At 29.5% G+C, this 21,443-nt stretch overlaps 1 protein-coding gene across 1 annotated transcript in view; it reads right to left on the reverse strand.

Moving 5' to 3' along the window:
• The window catches only part of LOC123300552 (lachesin-like), a 260,969-nt gene that overhangs the window by 160,983 nt on the left and 78,543 nt on the right, over nucleotides 1–21,443 (reverse strand). Inside the window, exon 2 of the mRNA XM_044883137.1 lies at nucleotides 18,435–18,609. Coding sequence (XP_044739072.1) covers nucleotides 18,435–18,519 — 85 coding nt within the window. The 5' untranslated portion in view covers nucleotides 18,520–18,609. The remainder of the gene's footprint in view (nucleotides 1–18,434; nucleotides 18,610–21,443) is intronic.

The following is a 21,443-nucleotide window of genomic DNA, read 5'->3' on the forward strand; positions in this document are numbered from 1 at the left end:
ACGTGAGTCAAATTCAAAATATCTGTAAGTTTTCTAAAAAATGGAAAAGTCTCTTAATGATTTTTCCAGTAGGTACAATATTATTTATTGTCAACCGGTATACAAAAAACATATACATATATTGAATGTGAAATTGGTGCAATGCTGTGTACTGTTCTGTTATCATACACTAATTTATTTCTAGAATTATTATATCGATAGATATTTTCTAATCGATTAAATACATATCGATAATATCAATTATAATATACATATTATTATAGTCTGTATATATGTATAGAGAGACTAAATATTATATTTATTTATTATTATTATCACTTAATTGTTGGAATTATTTGTTGTTATTGACTTTAATTATAATATTCAATAATATTGTAATATAATATATTTAAGTACAGAGTGATTGAGTAAAAGGTAATATGAAGGGGAGCCATGTACAATCATAAAAACACACGGGTTTGCATAGAGTGTACATAATGACAATTGAAAAGTCTCATATTGTGAAATAGATAAAAGTGATATTCGTAATTTTTGGGTCAAAATGATCTGAGAGTAAAAATAAGCTTTTTATGGAACTTATTTCAAGCTTTTTCCGAATTACAAAATCGTAAAAAGTTCATCAAAAATTTGGCCCTCCAATTTTCATGAAGACCTTAAATTGGCTCACTTCAAAATAGAATGCACTCTATAGAAATATATTACACCTTAATATTCGACAATTCAAATTTTCTTCGATATTTTCAAGCTATTTTCACTTGCAAAATACACATAATTATATAAAATTTATCATTTGTACGAATTGTATTTTATAATAATGAATAAAGGAAAAATATTACGATGGCAAAAAAATACGACAATCGGAGCAGGGAGGGCGAAGTAAGATGAATATTTTGTAGCACGATATATAATAATGTTTGAGAAAAAAAAATTACTATGTTACATTCATACAGAAAAAAAAATTAACATATATTTGTATTTTTTATTTGAACTAGTGAAACAGCTAACAAACTCCGTCTTAGACTGTAAGATAGTAACAAATGTGAGTGTCTCATTTTCACCCTTCTTTTTCGTAGGAGAAAGTTTTTCCGTCCCCGAAGTCCTAGAACTTTAGTTAACTTTGGGATAATTCTGAACACCACTTCAAGCCTAACATAGATACCCGTTTTCGGTTGCTTAGAGTATCTTCCTGAACCTTCTAAGGATTAATAGTGGGACCCGCTTGTGTACCAAATTGCTTTTCGGCTGCCAAAAGATCACGGTGTCCTCTCAAGACATGTGTTGGCACCTTGATTTACTCTGCAGTCTCCATGCAGATAATTCTCTTTACGACATTTGCATTGAAATGAAGACTTTTAATGAGAATGTAAGTAAAATGAAGACTGATTGTCAATATGGTTTTGTTTTTGAATAAACTAAAAAAGTTAGACAATCTGTTTACAAGCTGGCCATTGGATATTGGAGGTATAGTTTAATAAGTTCTCCATAGTTGGTGTCGAATAGATTCTACCTGCAATATTTCTCCGATAAATTTAATCAAAACTGAAAAACTTTTTAATGTTCTCCCTGGTCGAAGCTAGAAAATGGGTCATAATCATTCGATCTACTTTGTAGCAAGATACAAATGTGTTTAACTTATAGTAAAATGATAAAGATAACATTACAAGCTTCAATTACTGTCCAATTTACATTTAAGAAAAAAAAAATGGAAGAAAAGTTGAAACTTACTCGAATGTTGCTTAAAAGTGTAGCAACGTTTACATAAAAATACATTAGATGTACATGTTACAAGTATGAGAAGTTAGTTGTTACTGCAAATACAAGTAGCACGCAATGAATTCAAAGGAAAAAAATTATAATTTCTTCATTTTTACTACCGATATACTATAGGTATAAAGCCAGGGTACAACCTATATTTCATTGAAAACATTATAAAATTTACGTTGGTGTAATCCATCATTGAGCAAGGTTGCTAATCTTTTTTGGGGAAACTACTCGATTCAAAAACAGTACATAGGAATTTTTAACGACTCCACCAGTTTAAAACTCATAAATATCCAGGTTTTTTGCTATATAATTTTATGATAAACGAATAGCAAATGCAAAAATATTTTATACCTGACCCAACCGAATCTGTTGATTTCCCTAATAGTGTACAGTTTTCAAAAATTCATAAAATTGTTGGATAACCTTATCCGCTAATGTCGATGAAGTGTTACACTAATGAACTTTAAACACAATTTTTAGATTATGTTGGGAGTATACAATGATATACAACATCAATTTTATTTATTTAATCTAAGAAGGTAAAAAAAATATTCTTGGCAAAAGCTAGAGAAAAAAGCTCTTTTTTCATAGAAAATTACAGCATAGTTGTTTTAAGTGTACATGTTTTTAAGTACTTGATGAACATGTTTTGCGTTTTAGAGTTTTAGATCTTTTTGTCAAATACGTTTGGTTGTGATGTGAGAAGAATTCTCACTTCAAAAATAGAAAAGTGAAGTTGGTTTTTAAAAATCTGTACTAGTATGCAAGAAATGAACGTTTAAAATTATTAAAACAAAGAGGAAGATACCTACTAGTCACGTAATACGTGGGTTTCGCTATTGAGATTACATATAATACTTTGTTTCGCTAAAAGGAGATGGGCAACCTTTTGATGCAATCTTTGATTGCTTACAACTTCTTCGTTTTTAATCAATTCAAATTTTGTCATGGTATCAAGTCTAGTATTACAATTTTATGGGTAATATGGTCAATCCGACATGAGGATTATCCCCTTTTACTGTCGTCGACTGTCGTTAAGGTTCAAACCATTTGTATATTTGTTAACTTATCGGTTTTCGATCATAGAAAACGATAACAACGTTAACTTGTATAACATGTACTGCCTTTTTTTTTCATTTTAACAGTGCATTTCGTAAAGAATAACCCTGTAGATCGGTTTTTCATTATGGGTTATCACTGAAATTGGAATTACCAATAAAAGAAACAGAAAAATTTATCAAATTTATCAAATCTAGATGGCAATCGTCAATCTTTTATAGCTAGTTTACTTTTAGTCCAAATATAGGAATAACTTGACTTTAACTACCCCACAGCTAAGCGAACACCTATATGCACAATGTGGTATAGAACAACATATCCTTCGACACACAAGAATTATATGTATAAACACGGTCCCCCCAAAAGTTTAAGTTTAAGATATTACTAGAATATATAGAAAAATATTCAATGAATGTAATTAAATTTTGGCTGATCTGAATGAACCTTCAATATAAATTAGTCCTTGTACACATCGAACAACTACAATAAATGGAATATTAACAGTTAATGTAATATGACTCCATTTTTGTGTGACTGTAAATTTAAAATAGGCAACAGAATATCAAATACATAATATAATATATTTACTGTTGCTTTTACTTACTACATACACACCATCGTTTGGTGGAGGAGCTGGAGTACCTAATGGAGTTCAAACAAGTTCACCTTATTACTAACGACGAACGCTGTCTACAATTTAAAAAGAAATTGTGCTTGACTGCAGTCAAAATATGTACAAATAGGGTGAAAGTCAAAATATACAATATTTATCCGTAGTTACGATAGTTACTATTAAATGGAAGCACTTATTTTGTGAATAGGGGAGAGTGTTATATCTACGATCACAATTTACCTGTTAAATAAAAGCATAACCATGGAAAACGTTTCTTCTTAAAACACCAATATCCCTACACAGTATGTATTTATGAGATTAGTATAAGTTTAATATTAGTATATGATACATAGTAAAAGATCCTAATAAACCTTGGATCACCCTCCCTCTGATTGTATCCGACTGCCCTTGCTTCAGCAAGTACTTTTACCTTGGCTCATTTGCCAAGTGAGATAAGGCGTCTTTACTTACTTTGACTACTGGCTGGGAAATTGCGGGTTCGAATCCAGGCAGCGGCAGGTTAAACGCCATCATTACTACTATAACAATTACTTTACTCTTTTTCTTTTCAACCATTGAGTAACTTTATTGACTCGTTGCTACAGGACGCTGTCTTGATTCAAGGTACAAGCCGTTGTATCTTTTCATGCCCTCGACATTGCATATTTTAAAACCAAAATATGGCACTAAAAAATACGTACCAAAACACGGCAGCCTATGTGTATACCAATAAACAGTAAATGGACAACCATTCTCACGCATTTGCTTGGCCTCTTGTAAGTAAACTCTGTCTTCATATGTTCAGTTTTCTATAAAAGTGACGATCCAGGAAGTATCACCAAGGTACAACACAATACCCTAAGAATAAATAGCTCGTATAGCCCAGGTGATAAGGATGTTATTTACGTTTTAAAAAAGCTATTGAAATTCACCCAAACGATGAAGAAAGATTAAAGAGTACCGTTTAATCGAATTTTTAATATTAGGGGAAAAAATGACAATAGACTAAAATGATTTAAAAGATATGAAGTGTTTATGGTACTTTAGCGTCTGGACTTGAATTTTCACTTCACAAACATAAAAACATCTTTCATAAACAGAATAATATTAGGCGTTTTATATTTTGCTACAGAAAAAAAAAATAGAAAGAAAATGTCAAATAATGACGCTGTTTTTCATTTTCACAACACTTAATATATACAAGATTATTATGATTATTTACATTCAAATACAGAGCCATGGCTACTGTTTGTAATGTTAAAATATATTTTATGTTTAGGATACAGTACCAATATTCCAAGAATCATTCATAAAAGGTTGATAAATAATCTGTTTTTACGTATAATAACTTCTCGCTACTTCGAAATTTAAAAAAAATTGATCTTTGAGAGCCAAATCTTTTCATTTACGTTTTAATCTCTCTAAAGAAATAAAGTTCATCAAGTTCATTACGTAATAATTTCAATTCGATTCTCTGTACGGTTTACGACGTAACTCTCACTTTAAAACTTACGAGAAACTTTATAAATCATAGAAAGATGGTTGAACGATGGCTTTGTTTGTAGCTTCAAATTGTTGGTTTATTGATTGTTATTTCATCCCAATTCTATCTGATAATACTTAGATAGGAATCAAAATGTTCAAAAAATAGAAATTCTTTTTGGAACCAGTTTCGAAACGATTTCCTTTATAAAAAATTTCAAATGAAAAAAAGATTTAAGTATAGCTTCATAGATAATGGGTATTGAAGGTTAAATGAAATGCTCATTGACAATTATCGTATATCCATAACAAGTGGTGTGATCGAACTGCTTTTATTTATAAACATATAAACACACTTGTAGACCGTATCAGAAACAAATAAATCTTATTACATGTGGCACAAAGAACACAGAAGCAAGAAAAAAAAAATGAAAATGAAAAACACAATCTTATTGAATTTAAAAAGTAAATCGTATCAGGATATGAAAGTAATATATATATATATATATATACCAGTTCGTAAGCAACAGACGTTTTCCTTTAAATATATACAACACACAAACATACACGTACGCACCCCAACATACATACACAGACATACAAACTCACTTTCAAAAAAATAAACTGAATAAAAACGAAAATTTATTTAGATAAATTTTCTTTTGCGTTTCAAAAACGTTTATTAACTTTTACGATATATTCTCTACCTTTGAACTGGTGCTACTTTTATTACTAAATAAAAAGCATGTTTTCCAGTTACTTCACTTTTTGATAAATTACTCATTCCGTTTTGCAGATTGATTTATTTGTCACAGAAAGTTATGATAATTTCAGAAATAATCTCAAATAGACAAAAGTATGTTTACATAAAGACTAATTTGGTCAATAGCTAAACCTTGGTACTGGCAAAAATAATCAATACCAACATATCAAAAAATTAATTTAAAAGATGTTTTATCTACAAGTGAAATTTATAGAATTTAAAAACCCCCAACAAATGCAAATTAATTTCTGTAAACCGATTGTTGAAAATTTAGCTATAAAATGTTCTCAATAAAGTAGTGTCGACCGTTTAGGGGCTGCGACCACTGAGAAACACATAGACGCACAGATAAACACTTTAAACTGATAACATTCCTTCTAAAATCAGTATCAAAGTGATGGTTAAGAACATCAGATGAGATGAATTATTTTACCATTTCACTTTTCGAAATGAATTCAGCCAGGTTTATTTGACCTTTCATTTCCATAGTATGTTAAAATTATATGTCATGCCTATGCCAAACTGAATTGATTTTGAACATTCTCCTTTAAATAACCTTCAAAATGAAACCAAAAAAAATTAAAATCGGTTCATCCATTTAGGCGCTACCATGCCACAGACAGATAAACACACAGACACACATATAGTGGTCAAACTTATAACACCCGTTTTTTTTAGGTCGGTGGTTAAAAAAATTGAGCAGGTAACTTTTTTAAGACGAAGAGTATGAGTGAATTTTTATTAAAATTCACTCATAAATGTTCTTGGAAAATATTTAATAAATTTTCTCTTCTACACGAAAAAAATTATTTATAACCTGGAATATATTCCTAGATATCATTATCCATTGCGTCAAATTGCTTCCTGTTTGACCTGATTTTCCCAGATAAATAAACTGTGTGTTAATTTAAGTACCATTATCTTCTACATAATGCCGAAAGAAAATAAGGAAATCCGTGTGAAAAATGTTCATTTTTTTTTTCGTTCTTCTAAAAATTAAATAAATAATTTAATTAACTTTGATTTAAATAAATTGATTTACCTTATTATTTGATAAATTATATCAAATATTTCTTATCCGAATTATACCAAATGAAAAAAAAAAACCATCTTTATTTTCAAAAGAATATAATCTTTGTATATCTATATATAGTGTATTTTTCTCCCCCAACCAACCAGATTTTTTTTTCATATTTGATGTTCATTTCTTAATTTTTTCTCTGCATTTTTTTTTTTGTATAATTTTACCTTGACTTCCATATTAGCCCGCAAAGAAATATTTGTCATAATTATCAATCAAATTTATTCCTACTTAAATCACTTTTACTCAAACTGCTTAAAGGCAGATTTGGGTACCCAGTTTTCCCTCTTTCACGGCGGAAAGGGATAGTTTTAGTTGAATTTCGATGTGTATAACGTCAAAAATAATTGTTCGATTATTCACGCCTTCAATCTTTTCTATTATAAATATTTTTTTAAACCAAGAAAACATTTATTTGCTGATTAGTTAAGAACATGCTTCGATGCAACTAGTGTCTATGTTATACGACTACGTGGCGCAAAGGAGAGTTGTGTGTACAGGATAGGTCGATTTATTCTTATGGTGCGCTTTAAAGACCAAGCCCGTGAACCGATATTAATAATCCCTACGTCAATCGATTTGTTGGCATCTTGCGAGTATCACTAACAACCTTTCATCAATATCCAATATGGCGATAACCAGACACCAGAATTGTGAGAAAGAAAAAAACAAAAGTAGGCAAACTAAGTCACAGGAAGATAATGGGAGTAATGATGTATTAAGACATGTTGAAACTTGTTTTAATAATATCAAGCAAAGTAAAGCAAAAAAAAGAAACTGATTTATTTATTTAATTAAATTCAACTGTGTTTTTTCATTTCACAATAATATTTTTCTCCTTTGTATGAGCGACGAATCAGAGTATATTACATAGAATTACCAGTAGGTACTTCTCCTTCTTCTCTTACCACGACAATACCTTTCATTAAAAAAAATCTACCCCCCAAATGCTCGTAGGTACTCTTCGTATTGTTATAATACAACTGTGGATAGTTCAAACAGTTTCTCTTCTTTTTTTTTTTGAACTTTAAAAAGAAAACTTATAATGTAATTTCATGTAATTTATCATATATGAGAAAGTAAGTACATATTCTTTATACAGGTTGGGGGGGGGAGGTGGTTCAAGGGCAGTTGAGCGGGGGAAGCTACAAGAAAACATATCTCATGGTGAATATGATCATTGTAGATGAAACGAAAAGCTTCCCCTGGTTTTGTATATTATGGTTCGTTATTTTTCTAAATAGTCAAGCGAGTCGTGATATCAAAAATTGTTGGTGGGTTTATCGTAAATCGACTAAATCGCTATCTTCTTAGCAAAAGGAAAAATCTTAGTAATTTAGGTTAAAGGTACTCAATAGTCCAAAAATATTTAAGTTTTTGATTTAGTTACTTGAGCACATCACACTTTGTACTTCATCGCCCGTAATAACATCGATAATTTTCGATTTTCATCGTAATGTTATTCTATTCAACTTTCTTTGAATTCATTTTGATAGATACATGCTCATAGTTAGATTTTGATTTCGATTTTTTGAGATAAATACCTACAAAAACTTTTCATCAGAAATTTAAATAAAAATTGTTATTTTAATCAAAAAAAAAAAGTATAATAAATTTCCTTTTCGTAAATGAAAATTTAGTTGAACGTCTGAAAAGTGTCATCAATGGAATAAATCAAAAAGCGTATTAAGTGAGATATTTTATTTGCAGCATGCGATGGATGATGCGAGGCGTGTGTGTGTGTTTGTATCGTAAGAAGTGATATTATTCATAATAAAAAAATTGTGATAAGTGTGAATTATACCCGCATAGAAAGGATTCAAAAGGGTAGTTTCATCATCATGAAATGTATAATTTTGTGTCGAACTTAAATATAACAATTCATTTGAAGCCCTTAGATACCTTTTGAATAAATTGGACTAATTTTTTTATATGAAGTTGGACTAAGTCTAAATCGATTTTGAAAGCTTGAAAGTAGGGAAGGGGTTTGCTTGTTTATTTAAATAAATAAATGACTCTAAAGTAGGCATATTTAACACCGGTCTTATAGGAAAGTGAAAGATGATAAAATTTATCATCCAAGTTGAAAACTTGCCTTGGTGCTCATACTACCTTAAATAGGTATATTTATAGCGTTTTAATGATATTTAAAAAGTATGATTAGAATGTGTTTTGATATTTTTGATTTGATACCAACGTTTAATTCCTTTTTACTGTACGGAGTCCTAAAAACAATTCCGTTTTTTTCAATTTTGTTCGACTAGTAGGTATATTAGTGTGGTAATATATATATAAGGCTTATCCAATACAATTTATCTTTTTACCCAATAAAAATCGAACTATAATTTTTACATCCTTACATATTGATATCAATATCGAATATCGATATTATTTGTACTATGTGAGATATTGAAGGTATTTTTATAACGATATAATCATATCCATGTGTTGACAGTCAAAAATATCAACTTCATAAATTATTATATCACTTCTTCGTTTTTCTTAGTTAATACCTCAAATGAAAAATCGTATATTATTTTGTTTAATATTAATTTTACAATAGCGATTTATCATTATTGAAGTCATGGCTCGATCAGTCTTGAGCCTAGATAAAATATTCTAATGGATTTTTTTGATTTCCTGTTATATTTTTAAATTTCAAAAGCTTTAATGTTTTTTGGTCAAAGTAAATGAAAAATGTCACTTGAAATTTTTTTCTAGTTAATTGTTTTCGTTAAATATTTTTTTGTGTTTGAGGCGTTTGTTAATAGACTTTGATTCACAAGGTATTACTTGTAATGCAGGATATTTTGTGGCATACCGCCGTAAATCATTAATCAATACCTTTCAAATTATAAAAAAATATTATAAGAAATCTCGGTTTGATATAAATATATGCAGATATTTTCGAGCAAACTTTTTATTAAATAATTATTAATTTTACTTCAAATATAAAAGCCTGAGAGATAGTAACGTTTTGTAAAAAATTTTTCATTTTCTACAAAAATATGCTATTGACAGAGTTAGATCTCCAAAATACAAATTGGTATCAAAAGAATATTTTAGATAAACCATCGTAGGATAAAATTCTTTCAAATGAGTACCAAACTTCAAGGGTTGGGAGAAAATTAGGTGGCGCTCTTTTCATATTGCACAAAATTTTGCCAGATTTTGGTAAATAATTACACTACACAAAGCACATATGAAAAATAAGAAAATTCGATAAAAATGAAAATGTATATTGTCTAATACTCAGGGGGAAAAATAACAGGATATTTCTTAAGTTAAGGACAAACGAAACGATATAAAAACAAGTGAAAATTAACAATTGACTGTGTTAATCGTTGAAATATTCTGTATAGACAATTTCTAAAATTAGAAGATACCTACAGATTTTCAATTCTCTATCTTTTATAGTTTTGGAAGAAATGGAATTGAAATTTTGGGCTAATTTTGAACCTCAAGGGAAAACAAGGATAGTTTCAAAAGAAAAAATGTTTCAAAAGTTGTTTATTTTTAAATAATGAACATTTTTTGTTTTTAAAGTTTTGTCCTATCTGTTACAGCTTTTTCAAAGGTTTATGTCCGGAAAAGGTTACAAACGGAAATAAGTAATGAAATGATTTTATGAAGACCATAACAAAAATTTTGTTTGTAGCATCAATATTTCTAGGTGTTACAAACTTGGGACTAAATTTAATATACCTTGATATATTTCATAAATAGGGTATAAAAAAGGATGAGATAGAGAAGATATAATATGTTTGAGACACAGAACAAGGTATACCTCTTCAATAAAAATACTTCGATGAAAATTCATGTTATTTGATGCTTATGAATATTTTTGAATCATTTATAAAATTCTTTTATATACGACATTATTGGACCGAGGGCTCACTAGTATGCGATGTTTGTGTGGGTGGGGGGACGTTAGTGTGCGTGTGTATGGATGTGTAAATACTTAGACTGTGTATTTGTTGTTCATTCAATAAATCAAAAAAAAAAAGAAAAAAACCATCAAAAAATTTTAAAATATACAGATCACATATTTGCACCACATGGTTCATAAAATATAGGGTAAATGATTGTTCCGCGATGATAATGCACGTGGAATCAGCAACTATGAGACAAATACACAATAGAAATGTTGACTAAATTTGTTTGTCACCTCTGATGAAGAATTCTCACTGTACGGGCAGAAAAGAAAAGTTGGTTTTTGAAAACCTTTAGAAGTACACAAAATATGAATGTTTAAAATTAATAATTAAACAAAGAGGAAAATATAAGTTAGTGACGTCATTGTCTCATATCACCATAGAGATACATATAAAACTTTGATTTCCTAAAAGGATGGGCAACAATCTTTGAATGCTTATAGCTTCTTCGTTTCTTAATCAATTTTAATTTCACTTTCAAATTTTGTTATGGTATCAAGTCTAGTTTTACACATTCGTAATACAACAAATTCGGTATCAGGCGACTCCTGTACTGTATGCAGCTATCGTATGGCTCGATAGCTTAGATAGTAGATCGCTTGATGGGCAAGGATTCGATTCCCGTTGAGTATTCTATTCATCAAGTTTAGCATTGTTGTAAAAATAGTGGAATTTGTTGACATATCCATGCAGAAAAAATGTATTAACGTTTACAAATTACACTATGTATGAAAAATTTGATAACACTTTAACTTAATAAATACTTAACGTAAAAGCTACGGGAAACTTGTACACACATATGGTACGACCAGCTCAGATGGTAGAACGCTTACTCAACCAGCTATAAATTGTGAGTCCGACATCCTCCCGAATTTATCGTTTATCATAAATTTATAACAAAAAGTAACATCAAAAAAAGGTAATCCTGCTGAAATTTATCCTTTCAAAAACGTAAATATGTAATGCGAACGTTTTTGTACACCACCCAGTTTAGAACAGCAGGTTTTACTCGATTTAAATGCTTAGTTGTCGCCCATATTATTATCATCACTATGTGAAATAATGATGAATACTGTTTCTTTCAATAAATACACATTGACTTGGTTCAGCTACCATCAATATATGATATTTTTCCTCTTTTTTAAAAATATAAAAAATCTACCCCATAGCTTTTCCATTCACCGACTATTCAAACCCTCTTTCCTTCCCTGCAACTCCTCCACCATTATCGCGACAGCATATATATAATACATACATAAAAAAAGATGTGTTTACAGTTCATTACATTTTAGCTTCATAATCACTTATCCCACCATTCATTTCATTCAGGAGTCATTTTACTAAACTGTCAATAAATAAATTATGTTTTTGTTCAAATAAATATTCGTTTTTTGGAGAATTTTCCGAAAGAGAATAAAGCTATTGAAGAATTGTGTAGCTATTACAGCTATACTAATAATTTCTTGAAATTTCCTTTAGTCCTATACACAATAAAAAAAATTTGTAGCGTAGAAGCCGCGTTAGCTAAGCGAATTCAAAAATATAACACAGTTTTTTTTTAAATTCGAATATTGCGTTTATAGTTTTCTATGAATTTGTATTTCGAAAACTATGCGCCTAGAGAAAAAATCACAATAGTACTTTTCTGTTTAGAACTGATCAAAAAATACAAAAATATTTTTTGTTTTGTAATTTGCGCACCTTCCCATCCCTTGCTTATCTGTTAATTTTTCTCATTAAGGAACTTCACCTTTCAAATACCAAAACCCTCCTTGGTACCAAATTTTATTCAAATCGGACCTAAATTGCGACCGCTGGAGAGTTTAAAGACACACGTATAGACACAAATGTATTATATACATTTATTAGGTAGGATCGATTTTCAAAATTCCATCATCAATACAAAAGCAATAGCTCCATTTCCTTGGGGTAATTCGCTTATAAGCTGTTCAATTTAATACGATCTCGGTGGACCATACATTCTGTTGTGAAGCTTATAATTTGAAAACTATAATTCAGACCAAGTTTAGCCAATAGCATGCACAATTTTGCAAAGACACCATGTTATATGAATTGATACTTAAACATTTTGTTTCATTTCAGGAAATTCGCTTAGATTACGCTGTTCCCACTCACGTAACCAAATTTTTTAAACATATTTTTTACATTTTTATTATGTGTATATATTCCTGTTTTGTCCGCGTTTGCGCTGCTTTCCACTTGCACACCCACTTCGGTATATTTGGGATTGCTTGCCTTTTGTTGTTTTTCCTGTTTTATTATCGTTATTATTTATATATTATTTTTGTAACAAAAATGTATAATGGAATCAAATTCATATAGATTTTTTTTCTTGAATATTCTCTGAACAACAACCGATGCGATGAAATAGTCAAATTGCCTAACCTTACAAAATATGTCAAACGGGTTTATTGATTTATGGAGCCTTTCAGGTTGGGCTTAAAGAGTAGTAAAGCATTAAGTAAATAAAAACTTTCATATGATGTTAATTAATTTTAAAACAGAATTAATTGACGCCACCAAGAAGTCTTTTCCTTCTAGAAATGTTGACAATACAATAGGATGATCAACATTTTTATTACACGAATGTTTGTTCTTAAACATTCTGTATATGAAATCTGTATTAATATACAATATATGGAAATATTATTCGATTCAATTTGATTATGTCACATTAGGTTACAATTATCGTGTGACATGTGACTAGGCAGATGTGACATAATATCCAACTCTTGATTTCTTGATAACTAAAAATGCTTTCCATCTAACAATTACCTTAAATCAATACAATTGGTCTAATCGTTATTTACGATACAAGTGGAGTAAGAGCGTTATTAATGCACGCATGCGAAATTAACACGAGAAGTTGGAAAATCTCAGAAGTACGTTATCACACGAATATCTTACAAAACTAAATCTACGCCCATAAAAAGGTGAAAATAAGCAGATATTATAATTTAAAATTTGTCTTTTTTTTAGTATTTAAAGTTTAGATTTTGATAGTAATTTGTCTAATTTGATTGGTTGAAAATGCATGCGGTAATAAACTACTTACCACACGAAAAATGAGTGGAATAAGTAGTTGTTATCTCACGGGGTAGATAAAATACATTATATCAGTGGTGTATCAATGACTTTATGACATCATCATTGAGAAAATTATCGTTTTTCTTTTCATAGTTAATAGGGCATTACTACTACTATTTGATATATATCTATCTACATGAGATTGGTCGATGAGGGATGGAGAGGGGGAGGGGTTAAGATAGGTGAGTGAAATGATTTTATTACTTCCAAGTAATATACTTTTATCAAACATATACATGCATGCTTATATACGTTTATATTATGTTTTATTATGTGAAAAGGTGAAAGATTGAGAGCTTTCGTTTGAAGTTTTATTTCATTGAAAACCATCAGAGTACCGTCTTAAACTATATCATAATTACAGTAAAACCTTACTATAAGTGTACTTCCAACTTTGATTCTTCTATAGCTATTGATGTCTCTTCCCAAATGATATAAGAGTGTTTAGCAACTTCTAACAAAAAAGTGATTTTCTGACGGCTTGATTTTGGTTTAAAAACATCGAGTTTTTTTTTTACCAGTGACGCCAAAAAATTGGTAGCTAGGCACCTATAGAAAGTCCTCACCAAAAATAAGCTCTTAATTTCAATAGGAAGATTCTACGATTGACCAAATAGCAAATAATTCATATTTCACTCATTAATTGATCATACAGCAAAAAATAATAAAAAATATTGAATTGTGAAGTTTGATTATTTTAAGGCACATTTGTTTTTTTGCTTATGAATTTTATAACTCTAAGTGAACTAAGTGAACAAATAACGATTATAAAAAAGGCAATTTGCATTTTTCTATCTTTGTCTAATAAGAAAGTTTTAAAACGGTTCTTAAAACTTTTATAAAAACGTAGATACATCATACATTAATGAATTCATAGTTATATATAAAGAGGTTTCACTATATTATAACTGCCTTTCATTCTTATAATTATAAATTAATTAATATGCTTAACATAATTTTCGTAGCACTATTGTAGCACTAAGCTCTACACTGTTAATGAAAGTATGTGGTTTTTTTTACGTTCCCTTATTGACGTTTCATGATATTATTAACAACTCAACGTTCTCTGTTGATTTTGCATACAAGGAGATTGATTTTATAAACAAACTTTAGAAGTAGAAAGTTTTCATGTAATTTTATAATTTTATATTTTTTTTTTTTTTTGTTAAAATGAAACTATATGAAACTCGTTGGAGTAATTTTGTTTTTGACGCAAATAAAATATTAATTTCTTTAATCTTTAACCAGTTGGAAACATTATGGCAACAATTATACTTAGAATTCATTGCTGCTATTGACACGTCATTACAGAAATTAAATCATAGATGGATTTTTTGAAATATATTGTAATACCGTTGGCACTTGGGTAGGATAGGTAAGATTGGGTTAGTTGGTTATCGTAGGGTCCGTTGTGAAAGATGGTGCATTCCCGAATACTACCTCTTTAGCTTTATGAAGCTATTTAAGAGCAGGAAGAATGCTTTGACGTCAACGGATTTCAGATCAGTGAGATCCGCTGTAATAGCCCTATGCATTAACACAAAAGCGCTCCTCCATCCATCTAAGATTCGCTTTTCATAAGATATCCTCATTCAGAAGCAGCTTGCAATTTCCAAACGGAGCTCCCGGATGCTTATTGATGATTGTGTCCTAGTTCGATTCCCTAGAATATTCCAGTGTCCCGGTGCACATACCGAGTTTACATTTATATGTTCCAGCAACTCATTTAAGGCTATTATTCTGCCATGTACTATCTTTGAGGTAAGGTAGACCCAACTTAAGGACTTAAGTGCTGCTTGGTTATCAGGCATGGTACACTCAATATATTTTTATATATGTATATTATGATAATTAATATAACTTTATACTTTGTTTAAGTACCGACAAAAAATCTTGTTTACATTAGAAATTATTTTATGAAGCCATACAAAATCTTATGCCCTTTAGGCGATCATGAATTTATTGTTTAAGTTCAGGATACGAGCGAGTATGAGGAAAATAAAAATAATGAAAATTTTATAAGATTTTGATTAATTTAATATAAGAATTTGTAAAAATTAAATAAACTTAGAACATTCTAATTAGATCAGACTTTGTGCCATTATTTTATTTAAACGTTACCAACTATTTGAAGAAGCCGTAATTCTATTGAGAGAAAACTGTTTATTTGATACTACTCAAAATATTTTTACTGATAATAAATAAACATAAAAAAATCTTTTCTCTACCTCTATATATTATAAATACGAAAGTAAGCATGTTTGTTTGTTTGGTTCTTAATGAAACTGTACAGCAATATAGCTCATACTTCAGAATAACAGTTGAGATATAATTTATAAAGATATATTAATAAAAATAAAAAATAAAATTAATTTAATTTGACATTACCATAAATTACAGATTTCTGTAAAAGTAGTCATTTGACATTACCATAGATTACAGACTTCTGTAAAAACAGTCAATATAAAATATTTCACGGCCATCTTTTCTGATATACTCAATGAGCAATTACTATTATACATTTAAAAAAATCGAAAACCATACATATATTTTACCTGTGTAAAACAATCCTTACCATTATTTCGAGTGTTATAGAAAGAGGATAAGCGAGAGCAATCATTTCTTATCTTTACTTTTAAACCCAGCGAAGCGGGTGGCTATCACTCTAGTAAATAATAATCCATCTATATTATAAAAAATTATCATTAATGAAAAACATTGAAAATACATTTACATCACACATTTATGGGATAAATGAAAATGGTTATAAAACATTTACGTATGTATAATACCTCTATTGAAAGCTGTATAAATAATACGTTATGGATTATGGGTAATTTGACATTATTACGATAATAGAATGACTTACAGAAATGTTCTGTTAGGACGGTTAGGCAGACATAGATATTTACCTCTTCTACAGAGTTTGTAAAATTTTAATTATTCTTAGCAAGGTTATTTTGGTAGAAAATTATTACATTCAACTTGTCAATCGAAATACAAAATTTTAAACAGCAAATGATTTTTAGTGAATGAGCTAATCTTCCTGTCAAATCCAAAAAAAGTACATTACCGGTGCCTTTAGAGATAACGTACTCTGATAAAATTGAATTGGCTGAACAACATATCGAAACAGTAATGTTTTCGAATTCAAACCCATTTACTTTTAATAACAATTAAATCATTCGTTTGCTACTATCAGAATTAGATGTCAAACCTTTTTACTACCAATTAAGTAAATGCATTTTATGTTTTGACGTAAAATTAGAAAGATATAAAATTGAAATTACTCATTCCATAGTTAAGGTAGTTGGTGCATGATGTTTGCCCAAACAATAAAACTCATATTATTTTCAAAGAAAAGTTTATATGTCTTAATTGATATTAACGAAAATTCGTTCCTTATCACAAGACAGTCGAATCAGACAATTTAATAATCAGCCAATCTTCCAGCCAATAATCAGAGAATGAGGTATAATGTGATTTAGGACAAAACGGTTGTTTCAAAGGCAAAAAAGGGCAAAGAAAACGAAATATTAAAAAAAAAAACTGATTTTTGCGACCTTTGACCGTGAATATCATAGAAAGCGAACACGTGACCATACGTAACTTTTGAGACAACATTTGTACTATCAAAATAAATGTTTGTTTTATTCAGTTAGATTCCGATCGAAGGTTGACAATATTTACAAAAAAACATGGAATGGACACAATACATTAGAATCCATAATTTTGTTCACTCAAAAAAAAGTAAAGTCTTCGTAACTATATCTGGTCACCAACTTCCTTATCAAATTTAGTTGTTCTAGTAGTAGTCTCAGTTATATAGTCATCATCATTGAAAGCTAGTTATAAACATAATTAAAATTTCCAAACACGTTTTCACATATCTTTTGGTAATTTAAACGAACAATTATTTAATGTTGACTTTTCCTAAATGTACCAACCAACCGTTTACTATTAAAATAATGACTTTATTGTCCGTCATGTTCTATAAACGAATCATTATGAATCAAAAATGATGTCATTATTTTCTCCAGGTGATGTTCTCGAATAAACAACTATTATTAGTTTGAAGTTTTTGGTAAAAGAAACTGTTCACATAATTTCTCGAATGAACAACTATTTTTAGGTTGTTTAAAAGAAACTGTTCCAATTATTTGATGTTTTGTATAGTGCGTATTTCGATCACTACAAAACATTTTCGAGCACATCACAAGAAAGAAAAATAGATTCACAGAAATATTGAATCATCATAAAAACTATTTGTTAATATAGTCTTTGGTCATGCAAGCGTCTTTTGAACCAGGATTAGATATTGTTTTTTCTTTCGAAGTTAAACTCGTAAACTGGAGAATGTATGATCAGAATGTTACGAAAAGTTAGACCAAGTTGAGAGGGAGATATAAGATAGTGAAGATAGTGTAACTATTTAAAATATTATAAGTTTACACAAAGACCCAGTAGCTTGGTGGCAGAGCACTGGAATCCGAGAGTGAATACCAGCATTCGAAACCAGCTTATGTATATACAAATTTTTTTGTTAAATTGTTTTTTTTTTTAAATCAGTACGAAGTTTTAATTCTTAATTCGTTGGTTAGTAAAAAAGAAATCTGTACAAAAACTTACCATTATTCATTTGCATATTATTCGTTGGTAATACCCATGGTAGCAAAGTGCTAAAAATGTTTAAGGTAATTAACAGACGATTCATGTTTTGTCTTCATTTATGTTTTATTGTGGTAACAGTGAAGTATCATTTTGAGAAAACTGTTTTCGTTTGTGGAGAAGTTTCACCGAATTTCTGTAACAAAAATAAAAAACAATTAGAAATCAATGTCATAGGTATTGGTTTTATTAACACTCGAACTAATAAAAAGGGTGTAATAAATTTGACCACCAAGTGTGTGTGTGTGTTTGTCTGTCTGCCTGGCGTAGCTACTTAACGGATGAACCCATTTTGAATTTTTTTTTTGTTTCGTTTGAAAGGTAATTGAATGGAGAGTGTTCATAGCTGTGTTTCAAGTGCGAGTTTAGGATTCCGTAATCAGAAAATTTCTGTTTCACTCCTACTTAATTTGAATAAGAAAAGAAATATCTGAAAATCAGCCGTATTTATATAAAATTTTGCTCGATTTCGTGCTATAGTTTATATTTCAAAACAAAGAAGTAAATAATACGGTATTAAAATATTGTTTAATAATTCTAATGGCTGATTCAAACGATCATCTATGATGATACATACTTTATAACAGGGCTTGTGACATATTAGATGATATGAAAAGATTCTAACATTACAAACGACACACACAAAACACAACAGCTGTGCGAGTAATAAAATTAGAAAACAAAGTCATAAATGAAGATGAAGAGAAGAATTCGATGTGGGATGGATGTGATGATACAGAAAAGCTTTAAAGCTTTAACATAAAGCTTTACTAACTATATACAATGTCTGTTATATATCATAATATCAAAAACTATTATTATTGTCATTATAATATTGTTATACGGAAAGAGCTTGTGTGTACTTTGATACAAGCATGCATTATAGTAAAAATTATGATATAGTCGCAGAAATGCACCAACAAAAACCGTTCATAGTTCGAAAAATTTGAACAGTTAGTCAGATTTGAATGCAGTTTTATGCATTCGATTATTATCCACGTGGTCTCCTGGAGTTTCTGAGAAGTTTGTTATATAATCGATCCGATATTGTTACTCAGGGGTTTCTGGGGTCGCTAAACACAAATATCACGACAGAATCGGGCACCAGGTACCTCAGAGAACAGTTCTGTCGCGATATTCCTGTTCAGCGATCTCAAAAACCCTCGTGTAATAAGTTTAGATAATTTAAAAAGCAATTATAAAATGCATATTATTTATTATTTACATCAATTTAGGTCACAAAATTTTCTGACGCTCTAACGATTCGAAGGCGGAAAATCGCAATCCAATACGACTTACTGTTCAAACTTCATTGCTTCGTTTCTGCGACTAATAAGAAGTGCTGTGCTGAGTGCTACTGATTTAATGACATTCTTTTGTTTTAGTGTTGGACAATTAGTGTATACTTTAAAGTTATAAATACGAAGGTAAGTTTGTGTCTTTGTGTGTCTGTCTGTCTGCTTTGGCTTTCGCGGATAAAAAAATCCAGGATAGATGAAATTTAGTATGGAGATAAGATGAACTTCGATATGATATTGATATGTAAGAATATCTGGTTGGTTTTATGGGTGAACGACGGATTTTGGAGGTACCGAATGAGAAAATTGCTCCTAGTGATCAAACTCTTATCACTATTAGTCCATATGTCAGATAACTAGAAAATGTTTGATATCCAAATCATAGAAAATCACAGATTTGTATAGTAATTTTGACCAGAAAATTACGTAAATCGGATACGAATCTCTCAATTTGATTCAATTCTACTTTATAAAATCCTCATGATAATGAATTTTCTTTATTAATAAACCAAATCGGAATAATAAACCAAAGTAATAAATAACAATTTTCAACACAGATAAAAAGAACTTTAAAAAGACAGGTGTGGTGTTAATGTCAATCTTTTAACCATAGTATATACTATTAATTTATGACTTTATACAGTGATGACAATGAATTCTTACCATATACTATGTATGCATTATGAGCGACTGTTGTACCTTGTATTACAAATAACATTAACAGTTTTTCGCCGTAATACATAATTCATTACAGCCTAATTCATTACATTGGATGTTTCTTGGACATCCAGTGATTTCTTTAACATGAGATCTTCAGTCTGTGGAACAACGTCTAAGAGGGTATGAGATACATTAAAAACCGAACAAGTTTCTCTTTTAGCCATCAGATCATCTCAGTAGGTCCAGTAACAGATTTTAAGATTATTTTCGTCAACTAAACGTTTAAACTGGATTTTATGCGATAAAGCGGTATTTTATATGCAGAAGTTATTCTTCTTTGTTTAAAAAGGCGTTTTAAGCATTAATATTTTCAGTTTATTTTCAAAACTTTGAAAATCAAAAACTTTGTCCTCACTTAAATCTTTCAAGATTCTGAATAGTGATATTTTCCTCAAGCTACAAAACTTTACCCTATACTACAGTAGGTATAGACAAACAAATATACCATTTTTAGAGGTTAGAATGGTGATAAGTTCTAATAAAAAGATATAATGCTTTGATAAAATACACATTGAAACGTATGTATGGTACCATACGAACACAGTTTTGGTAAAAATATATATTTATATCTATTCTTAAAGATATTTTATATCTTATATAATATATATTTTATCTTATACAGAATGTATGAAATACAGAATTTAGGTTAGGGAATACTACATTATAAATAGATAGATATATATATTTAAAGGGGTTTTATTGTAAAAGGTGTGTACCATATAAAATTTACTATTTTAATATTATGAGAGAATTCATAAAAAATTTATATAATATTTTTTTAATTAAGTACAGACAATTAAGTAATGCTTCAGCATTTATTTGGAAATTCACTCGATTTTTTTGAAATTTTCTGAATTTCGACCCAAATAGTACAAAAATCGGGTTCATTTAACGATAAAGTGAGTAGTTTCTGAGATAAGAATTCAAATCCTAGACGAAAAGCTTATATTTC

The sequence above is a fragment of the Chrysoperla carnea genome, chromosome 5 (assembly GCF_905475395.1).
Source record: "Chrysoperla carnea chromosome 5, inChrCarn1.1, whole genome shotgun sequence".
Classification (NCBI taxonomy): Eukaryota; Metazoa; Arthropoda; class Insecta; order Neuroptera; family Chrysopidae; genus Chrysoperla; species Chrysoperla carnea.